Genomic DNA, 11,642 nt, shown 5'->3' with positions numbered 1-11,642 from the left:
ATTGGCGACACATCATGTCACCCAAAAACATACCGCTGAAACTATTCTTTCCGAAATAGAAAAAGTTGAAAATGAATTTGATTTAGGGTCCAAGAAAATTCAAATGGTTACGGATGCAGGACCCAATGTAAAGAAAAGTGTTCGTCTAGGAGAAAATGACCATTATTTATGTTTGGGGCATGGATTACATAATCTAGTGACAGTCGATGGAATAAAAAAAGTTAATAAAATTGAAAATCTCATTAAAAAAGTTAGAGAAGTTATAGTTGCCTTAAGATTCAAAACAGCGGATTTTGAAAATATAAACGATATAGAAAATAGAAAATGTTTTGAATCGATATCATATACATCGGATATTTTAGATTTGGATGATAATGATCCTTTTTATGAAGATCTTTGGGGTATGATGATGATAATAGTGAAAATCAAAAATCATATGAGAAAAAACATAAAACCTTAAAATTAAATGTGCCTACACGTTGGCATAGTATTTTAATAATGCTGGAAAGTGTGACTGGCAATAACAAAAATCCTATAAATATTCTATTAAATAGAATGGAGAAACCGGATCTCAAATTATTTAACTCCGATTGGGACTTGGTGTATGAACTTTTAAATTTTCTTAAAACCTTCAAACAAACTGTTGAATTTCTATCTGTCCAAAAAGGAGTTAATATAAATTTAGACTTATTATTTCGTAGTGAAATTAAAAATCATTTAATTGTAAAAGAAAATGATAGTCCACCCATAGCATCCCTTAAACAAAATATGCTTACTAAATTTGATCATAGATTTCCAATAACCGATCTTCAGGTAGTATTTTAAAATACATAAATTATTTTTTATACATTATTCTTTCTTTTATTTTTTTTACTTAGGTGTTAGGAGCACTTTTGGATCCTCGTTTTCAATCAATAAACATAGTAAATGAATATTTAAAGGAAAAAAATATTACTCCGGTTGAATTTTTATGTCAACACGCTACCTCTCTACGGTCTTACACGGACGAATTAAACGAATGTAAAACGACGGAAGTTGCTTCAAAACTCGATTATCTTAAGTCATTGGCTACGAAGCATTCATCTATTCAAAACAATAACCTGGAACAACAACACTATTTAACTAGTTTAGAAAAAGAGTGTTATTCATTATTTTCGCCTTATAATTTGGAGATAAAAGATGTCTTAGATTTTTGGAAGATAAGAGCATTGGATCTTCCTAAACTTTCAATATTAGCTAGAAAGGTCCTGTGCGTTCCAGCTACAATCACACCCAGCGAGCGTGTATTTTCTATAGCTGGGCTCACTCTGAACTCTAAAAGATCATTATTATGTCCTTTAAATCTTAATAAAATAATATTTATTCATGATAATTATAACTTAATAAAATCATTAAATTATAGTTATAAACATAATAAAGTATAAATTTTATTTTAAAAGTGTTTCCAATGAATTTATAAATTTACTTAAAAAAATTTAAGTTAGAAAAATATTTGACGCCGCCGCCAGCCGATCATTTTAAAAAAAGAAACGCCGCCGCCGAAAATGCTGTCGGCGCACATGTCTAATCATAGCTCATTTTATAGCCCTAATTAAACTCTCCCACATATTTTAAATAAAATTAATTTTCAATTCATAAATATTTTTAAAATTCCGATAAAATATTTGTAATTAATTTTTTAAAATGTTATTATAAATATTTTTTCGAAATTTCAGATATTTGTAAAAGAATTGTTCATAATATAAAAAATTTCAGAGTGGTAAAACTTTAAGTAGGAAAAATTCTTAAGATAATATTACCACTAGATGGCGTTAATAAATTTAAATAACTTAAAACTTAATTTTTAAATATAAGTCAATCTCCTATTTTTTTATATTACATAATGTAATATTTGTTGAATAAAATTGCATTTTGACACAAAAATAAAATCTAGTACAAGTAATTATGATTTAAATCCCAATAAATTTATCAATTCCAGTTGCCAATTTTTACAAAAATTTATCAATTTTTAAAATTAATTAATACTTTTTAAATTTGATTATCATGATATGAAAAAAGCATTTATCAAAGAAGAGATTACGCAAAGTAAGTCGCTGGATGACTGAATTTGCAAAAATCAAAATTGGCGATTATATTTGTTGAATGCTGCTTAACTTTATATAGATATAAAAAGGACATTCCAGTATACGAGGAAAACAACACCGCTATAACTTCAAATGAAATCTTAAATTCACCAAGAAAATGATATTCCAATTAATAACGATGACGCACAACTCCCTACATCTTTCTCCGAATCCTAAAATTCAGCGTTATTAGATATTGGACAATCTCTTAAAAAAAAAGATTAGAGAAAAAGGATATCCTAAGTAAAAGCTTGCAAAAATTTCAAAGGGTATAGGTGATATCCTTCAACCAGCGATGGAGATAAATAATAGCAACAATTTTATGTTTCAAAATATGAAAAATAGTTATCCATTCATATCTAAAATACAGAAGTCTATTATTAACGACATTACATCCCAATTGGAGCATACAAAAATTAAAAAAGAACTTACGCTATATTTTACATAATCCATAATTCCAATGTCATTTTTCGTCATAAAGGAATTCTTTCGACTCTTAATGCTAAGGCGGGTAAAATAATAGATCAAAGCACAGTAGATGTTGCAAAAAGTCTTTATTTAAACGATGAATATTGTAGGCTACTGCCCGGAAAAAAATATTACATTTAAATAATAGAAAATGAAGAAAGAATTACTGTTCAAAAAGGATTACATCTAAATAATTTTAAAAAAATTTATTTACATTTTGAGGATGCCTATCATGATCTTAAGATAGGATTTTCACATTTGCTACTTTGCTCCCTAAAATTTTATCATGCCAGATTCAAGTAGCAGTTATTGCCACACATCAGAATGTTAATTAGCAACCTTAACAAAAAATAAGGATTACGAGATCAAAACTTAAAGAAACTTTATTTTAAATATGATTTGCAATCTTCCCTTGCCAGCCTTTTACTTTGGCGATTTCCGAGAATGTTCTGGAGACCAGCCATTACGGTGCTAATTAGTATCGATTTCATTCAAAAAATATTAAAATTGGGAATATAAAAATAGGTAGATTAACTTATATTTTCAAAAATTAAGTTTAAAGCTATTTAAATTTATTAACGCCATCTAGTGGTATTTTTATTTTAAGCATTTTTCCTATTTAAATTTTTATATGAACAGTTTTTGGTACTCTTTACAAATTTATATTAACATTTTAAAAAATTAATTACAAATTTTTAACCGCAATTTAAAAAAAAAATATTATTTAAAATATATGGAAGATTTTACTTAGGGCTATAAAATGAGCTATGATAGATATATATATAGTGCATCTAATATCAAAGTTATCCCAATTTTAAAAAATCATTTTTTTTGAAAAATGACGAAGTAGAGCCATTTTGAGACTCTAGATCTCCAGTTTTAGTAGAGTTAAGGGGCTAATATTTTGGATTCATTCCACTACAACCCTACATTAACTTATACAATTTTAGCAAAATCTGAGATTGTCGGGTTATAAAGTGATGGATTTTATATGGAATGACCCGGAACTCTTCATGTACTCTATCGCTACATGCATGGTATATCGATGGAATCTTTACTGATTCCCGCTGTGAAATTGACAAAGCAGTTAACATAATTCACGAAATGGGCAGTTATCGTACTCTCGCTCAACCCGAGTAAATCCGAATTCCAATTAAATACTCATGATTTCAAATTCACAGCACTTGATGAATTAACACATCTAGGATCTACTGTAGAAGAAAATGAGGCAATTTGCAATATCATTCTTAAACTGGGAAGACATCTTTAAAAAAGTTCTTTTTTATACGAAGGATTTTTTATGCACTCCGTTCAACACTGATTTTTAAACATCCTTTTCCACTCAAAACATACGAAAATGGAACAAAAGACAACCGAATCAGATTTAACGAAACCGCTTGAGCCCCTTCACTCCCAACCAAATTCGGTGGACTTGGCATTAGATCTCCCTACGACTTAGCAATAACCTTTTTCATATCGAGTAGCCTCTTGTCAAAGCAAATAATCGACGCCCATCATTCTAAAGAACACTCTTCCTTAATTGAGGCCATAAATATTTAGAAAGGAGTTGACTCTCACCTCCCACACCACAACTCATAGACAGGACTGGTAAGCTCCGGTAGTTGCTCGCTACGTTAAAACACTTTTATCTAGCATGAAATTTACTGACTGCACCATATTCTCTTCCCTGCTCAATGGTACTAAGCAGTGGCCCCTACACTTTCTGAGCGAATGAAGCAGAATACCCCCCTGAAAATCACCCCCTTAAAAAGTACCCCCCCCCTCGAAAAAATGATAATTATTTTATGACACCCATATAAATTTCAAAAATAATTTTTAAAGCATTAATTTTTAATATATAATATAAATAAAATGCAAAAAATATATACTTTATAAATATTATTTTTAATTAATAATTTAGATAAATTAGGGGAAGAGAAAGCGAATTTATAATTTCATCAATATTTAATTGTTTAAATAAATTTTTTTCCATTGAGCAATGAATCTTTCATGGTACTACGAAGTCTTGTTTTAATTAATTTAATTTTACTCATGACTCTTTCGGCAGTACATGAGGTTGTAGGAAGTGCAGCATAAAATACACCTATTTTAAAGCTAAAAAAAATTCTATATTGATCCTTTTCGGATTGTAATGTTTGAAGTCTAGAACTTTCAAAATCAAAAGGTAGATTTCCCTCCTTCATAAAATCTTGTGCCTTTGAAAAAACATCCAAAAATTCAGTGTTATTATCTATTAGATTAAAAAATAATTAAGACAATAATTTATATTATACTTCTCAAATTAATCAAGCAATCTTTTGCCAATTGAATTTGATTTATTGCAAACCCTATATCCTTCGAAATGGTTTGCAATTTTATACAAGCCAAACTTGTTATCGACAATATTTTATCCAAAACACAAAGTGATAAGATAAAATTTTTAAATTCTAAAGACTATAGCACTAGCCATAGTGGAAGTGGCAGGATCTTCAGAATCCTTTAAATTTGTTAAAGCAGCCCTCAAGGCAACATAAAGTAGAAAAAATTTACAATAGCTTTATATGACGATCGCCAGCTTTTAAATAAAAAAACATTTTAAATCTAAATAAATAAGGTACTATTACCGAGTGGTATTCTTGATGCGTAGAAATCGTTGCGATTTTTTCAGATCATTACACTGACATTTTTTGAGTAACCTCATATCTTTTTACACCATTAAAATATATATAAATCTCATCTAGTATTCCTAGAACATTTCGAAGTCTTTAATTGATTGGCGTAATTGAACAATGATTAAATTTAATCGATGACAATAACACCAAATAAAAGCTGCCTTTGGCGCCTCGGCTCTAATCAAGGCCTGCACACCATTGATTCTTCCACTCATGTCTGAGGCGGCATCATAACTTTGCCCAACTAGAAATTCAAGAGGTAAATTCATCGAGCCAAGTTTGGATATTATATTATGCTTAATATCGAGACCTGTGGTATTTCCCGTACAATATATGTTCAATCAGTCTTTCAACAGGCTTCGGCGTCTCACTATTTTCAACATATCTTACTATCAAAGCTATTGCTTCTGATTTTGAAACATCATATGTGCCATCAACTATGATTGAAAAGCACCCTTTAAATGTAATCTCATTTTGAATTATTTTTTATAACCAAATTTTTCATGGTTTCAATGAGAATATTTATGATATTATATGATAATAGATTTGAATATAATTTCGTTTTTAATCCCTTATATTTTTTATCCCTTTTTCTTTCTTCATTTTGTTGTATATACATTTTTAGTACAGGTTCAGAATCTGCAATAAGCTTAATAAGGGTTATCACATTGTCTTCTTGTTGCCTGTTCCCCCAGAAGGCTTGGTTACGAGATATTAAATAATCTAAACATCTTATTATAATTCTTCTGATAGAAAGGTTATTATCTACACATTCTTTCTGGGGTGTTATAAATTTTAATATCGAATTTTTATTGTGAGAAAGCCTTCCATAATCGGCCATCATATGTGCCTGTGAAGATTCATGCAGAATAATATCACGATTAATATTCTGCCATTTATCTAGACCTTCACATGTCCATTTTGAATTTGTGTGTGGGCCTCCAAATGAGAGACATGTTAAGCAAAAAACTTTCATTTTAATACTATAAGTAATGCAATTTCTAGCAATTTTGCTATTGTCAATATTAGTTTTTTCATAAAAGCTTTCATTAAAGGATCTGTTTTTATTATTATTATCTTTGGGGAATAAATAATGTGTAGGTTGAAGAGCTCCTAATTCTAGATATTTATCAATTATAAATTTGTCAATTCTTTTTCCAACAATATTGATGGGATCATTTGATTCCTAAGAAAAGGGAGGAGGGAAGATAAGATATTTAAATTAAAATATGAATACTACTATCTATTCATATTATGCTTAAAAAAATAAGTAGAAAAATTTTCGTCAATATATATTAAATTAAATACTAAGTTAAGGGGGGGGGGGGGTCTTATTATTACATTTATAAACCAGAAATCACTTGATCATGATGGATGTAACAAAACAGTAAAAGAATTAAATAATAAAGAAAATTTTAAAAGAAAATTAAAAAAAATTTTTTTTTTTTAAAAAAAAGGTACCCCCACTCAAATTTACTGAAGCAGTTGCTTCGGACCCCCCCCCCCCCCCCCGTTGTAGGAACCACTGGTATTAAGCATGCTCGATGCCATTCTGTCAATCTTAAACTTTCCAACAACGAACTTACTTACGCCATCGGTATTCGTCTAAACTGCACCATCACCCACCCTCACGTCTCTTCAGGTTGTAACTCGCCCGTTGACATGAATGGAAGACATGGTTTACATTGTTGCTCCTGCAATGGTGGATTCATCAAACATACGCAATATAATTCAATCATTCAATGCCTTGAAATCAGCTCAAATACCATCCATAATAGAATCCCAGGGTCTTTTTAGATCAGACGGTAAACGTCCTGACGGGATAACTAAAATGTGAAGGAGAGGCCAATTATTGGTGGGACTATTAATTTATAGACCCCCTGGCTCCACCTAACCAAGCCCTCAACATCATTGACCAGAAGGAATAAATTAAAATCTCTAAATACACAAAAATTTCAAATGACCATTTTCAACCACACTTGCCACCTTTGTCACTTTGCCCTAACATTCTTAAAAATTCAGGATAACAAATCAGCAAACTCTCAGATGAACCTCGAAAGGGGTTTTTTCTTCGACAAAGGTTGGTCATAGCTATAAAGCAAATTACATCATCTTCAACGGTAGTCTACTAGCCAAAGAGCTAGCCTAGATCCTTTCTGCTTCATATTTTTTTTCCCTTGCTTTATATATTTAATAGTATATTAACATATTAATAAATTAATATAGTTTAATTAATCGACATTATTTCTTTAGAAAAAGCATTATTACTATTTATTTTTTAAACATTTTTCTTATCCGATATAAAAATATACAGTTTATAATGAGTATTTTCAAATATAAAATTTGGCTTCCAATTTTTTTAAAGAGAGAAAATAATATTATCAGTTGTTTTAGTCCCATTAAAAAATGACTGCCAATGTTTTTGAAGCGAGAAATGAATATTAATCGCAATAATATTCAATTAAAATCCAATTATTTTCAAAAATCAATTTTATTAGAAAAAATGGCGCCCAATCTTTTTGAAGCGAGTAATTAATATATTTGGTCGTCATATTAATTTTGATTATTCTCAAACATGGATTTTCATAGAAAACATGGCCATATTGAAGCGAGAAATTTATGACAGCTTTTACCACGGCTACAACTGTTGCAAAATGACTGAGTAGTAGAAATTTAACAAAGTTAATTTACAACGGCACACCATAAACAACACCTTCGACCTGAACGTACATTAGGTCTACTCATACATCCCAAGGGCGGACTGGAAAGTAATAATGGGAAAATCTCCCATGGGGCCTTGAGATTTTACAAATATGGGAGCCTCCTTAGTAAAGAAAAAAGATTTTTTTAAAAAAATTTGACATAAAATCTAAATATGTTTTAATACAAATTTTTTTTAAAATATTATAAATTTAAATAATTATTAAATATTAATTTAATTATCTGGTGGAATTATAAGCACTATAAAAAAATTCATTTATTAATTCATTTAAAAATAAAACCATTTATTGTCTTAAAATAAATAGCCGTAAGTAAATATTAAAATTAATTTGTGCAATATTTATAGTTTATATATAGAAAATACAAAATTATTAATATTATATACGTTGTCATACGTCATAATAAGCGCAATCGCCCTTTATCGCTATATGAAACAGCAGAGCTACACTTGGACTATCTCGTCCCATCTAATTGGGTTAAGAAATTTGGGGGTAGCCTATGAGATGAGCCCATCCACAATTTTTGGGCAGGCTGCAGTTACTTGTGCGAGCAAGAGGCAAAACCACTTGCTTAAACGCCTACGGGAGATAAGAAGAGAGAAAAAAGCCCGTACCCGATTAAGTAAAATGTATATTATAGGGAGGGGTATTGGTAAATTTTAAGTTTATGGTTTATATTGAATTTGTTTATTTAATATAAATATGATATGTTTTTTAATAGACCTGCCTTACTACTTAAGAATATTAGATTAGAAGGTGATAGTATGAGAACATTTATTAATGGACCGAAATAATAAAAAACACAAACAAAACCAAACCCCATAAAAATAAATATATTAATATTAAATATAAATGTTTATGATGATTTATATAAGATAAAATGAATTTTTAATATAAAAAATGAAGTTCCTTTCATATTCATATTTATCTATCTTAAGTTAAAATGAAATTAACTATTATAACCCATAACGAAGTATAAGTATTAAAAAAAATTTTAATACCCCCCCCCCCTTCACAAACATAATCCAATGTAAATTTTAAGGATTTTTCTGATCCAATGTAAATTTTAAGGATTTTTCTGGGCTGGAATGGAATCTATACTTAAAATTTGATTATTAATGATCTTATCATTCAAATATAACATCAACATTTTATCTGACATAGATCATTAAATATAAAGAAAAAAATATATAGATAACCTTGATAGCTATTTTATTAAATATAAATTCTAATTTTAAATTATAATCATATTTTTTATATTATGCATACCATATCTAGTTTAAAAAAAAAGAAAATACAAAAGTGGAGCAGAAAAATTTTATGATAAATCTTGTAATAACTAAAAATAGCTGGTAAATCTAAAACGGCAAAAGTTGTCTATTTTCAATATAATAACTATAAATTTATCTAAAACATTTTAATTTCTTGAAACTTCTTCATTCTACTTTATACTCCAAAAAAGGTGATAATACAACGTTGCCTGGCATTCTAATTCATACCATAAAAGTCCATGGATCACATAAACATCCTCACCCATATAAGTTTTGTTTCTTGTGCTAATATAATATCTGATTTTTCTCATACTCAAATCACAAATTTAAAAAAAATTACATATTTAACAATAGATATAACCTCTACCACAATTGCATCAACAATATGCTTAGAGATTCCAGATTAGTGACCTGCATCGGGCCTAGGCCCGGCCCGAACCCAAAATTTTTTAAAAAAGTTTTGCCACCCGAACCCGAAATTTATTTTAAAAAAATTTACCGGCCCGGCCAGGCCCGAATTTATTTAAATATAGAAATTAATTTTTATAATTACTTAAAATAAAATATGTTATATAGCGTTTAGTTTCTATAAATTAAATCAAAAATTTTTATTTTACATAAAAAATTCAATATAAAATTGATAAATTTAGATATATTTAATAAAATTTCCAAGGTCCGACCCGACCCGAAATTTTTTTTAAAATATTAGGCCCGGCCCGAACCCGATTATTTTAAATAGAATTAGGCTCGAGCCCGGCCCGAAGCCCATTCGGGCCATACACGGGCCGGGCCTAACTTTGCAGATCTCTATTCCAGATTATTCTTTATCTTTACATAATAATACAATTTCACCAAATTTTCAATATCCTTTCCTTCAAATGAAAATAGCACTCCTATTCTATGCCTAACTTTAAAGGAAACTTCATCTTTATCTACATTACAAATACCTTCCATTTACATTACAAATACCTACATCTATGATCGAACTAGCTTTTCATGCACAGAAGCAGCAAATTTAAAGAAAAAGATCTCACCTATTAAGTCAAATTTATTTCATTTAAATTTAAATGCAACAATTCCACAAAATCCTGCCTTTTTACAGAAACATCTAATCCAACTCGTGAACCTGAGACTAAATACATTGCGTTTGTATTTTAGAGTATGGAAGATAAAGTACCACGAAATTGGTTTTAGTTGCTATAATTAATCATGAAATTAAAGCTATTTACTGTTATGGAAATTCATTTTCAAAAGAGTGCACCAATTTAAAACATAAATTCTGTTGTTGAAATTCGTGAAAATTTAATGTTCATATCCAAGCAGTGGAATAGTTTCTTAAGGCATCCAGTGACAACAGCATATAAGAATCAGTTAATAATAAACTTATAGCTGTAAAAGCAGAGCAGATTTCAAATAATACTCATATAAAACATATATTTGTTGTCAAGCTATTAGGGCGTCAAAATATGTCATAAAGAGATTCTAATTGTAATGAAACCTTATTAAATTTTGAAGATATAAATTTAAATCATGAAAATTTCCTCGAGCTGATACGTCACCTATCTAATTAGGATTTACTGAATGATAATTTAAATAAGGCCATTCAAAGAAGCAAACATAGGAAGGAAAAACTTGAGGCAAGTTTCATTCCAATTACCTTATTATCGAAAACTACCGTTGGAAAAGTTATTGATACAATTCTATACACGCTTAGAAAGCAAATTGAGGAAGAATTAGGAAATAAAAGGTTCAGCATATAGAAGGAAAGCACTCAGGATATAAGCATATATGATCAAGCTACTTATTTGTAGTATATTCATAATGGAGAAATTACTGAAAAACCTTCTGTAGTATTTAAAGTGATAGGACTTTTTGATTTATTAAGTTCTTGTTTCTCTAAACAAGGGCTACAATTAAATAATATAAGTGGTGAATTTTTTGATGGTCCAGATAACATGAGAAGTGAATGTGCCAGCTTACAAGCTCAAATTAAGCAAGACGTGCCAGACAGTATACATTTGGAGCTATAGACACTTAACTTATGTTTGTGACACATGTGGTAATCTCGAACCGAAAAATCTACTGGGATTACTAAATAATTGCTCCTCACTGTCAGCGTCTACATGGCCGAGGGGGGGGGGGTAGGAGACAAATGCCTCCAAAATATATTAGCATTTTTGGGGGTAGGTATCGATTTTAAGGGGTTGATATTAATTTTTTGGGGGTAGGCATTATTTTTTTGGGGGTAGGTATTGATTTTTGGTGGGTAATTTTTGATTTGAATTATAATCTTTTTTTAATCCATTAATTGATACGATTATGATGGTTATCGTTTGATTTTCTGAAAAATGTCAATTAAAGTAAAGATATTTGTCAATTAATAAATAA

The 11,642-nt window shown here is 29.4% G+C and overlaps 1 protein-coding gene across 1 annotated transcript; it reads left to right on the top strand.

The window, feature by feature from the left end:
* Positions 1–498: 498 nt before the first annotated feature.
* Positions 499–1,567, top strand: LOC135924237 (uncharacterized). Its single transcript, XM_065459289.1, has 3 exons — positions 499–813; positions 879–1,283; positions 1,481–1,567. The coding sequence occupies exons 1-3, from the start codon at positions 499–501 to the stop codon at positions 1,565–1,567; spliced, it is 807 nt and encodes a 268-aa protein (XP_065315361.1).
* Positions 1,568–11,642: the final 10,075 nt, after the last annotated feature.

Source organism: Gordionus sp. m RMFG-2023, chromosome 2 (genome assembly GCF_954871325.1).
Source record: "Gordionus sp. m RMFG-2023 chromosome 2, tfGorSpeb1-WG-v2, whole genome shotgun sequence".
Classification (NCBI taxonomy): Eukaryota; Metazoa; Nematomorpha; class Gordioida; order Chordodea; family Parachordodidae; genus Gordionus; species Gordionus sp. m RMFG-2023.
The sequence above is the reverse complement of the archived record's forward strand: the minus strand, read 5'-3'. Positions and strand labels throughout refer to the sequence as shown.

What these genes read in the sequence shown, in the direction of transcription:
- LOC135924237 (XM_065459289.1), top strand. Translation starts at nt 499, where the DNA reads ATGCTGGAAAGTGTGACTGGCAATAACAAAAATCCTATAAATATTCTA. An exon ending in TTCCAATAACCGATCTTCAG is followed by an intron (nt 814 to 878) that starts GTAGTATTTTAA and finishes TTTTTTACTTAG; the next exon opens with GTGTTAGGAGCACTTTTGGA. An exon ending in CAATCACACCCAGCGAGCGT is followed by an intron (nt 1,284 to 1,480) that starts GTATTTTCTATA and finishes AAAAAATTTAAG; the next exon opens with TTAGAAAAATATTTGACGCC.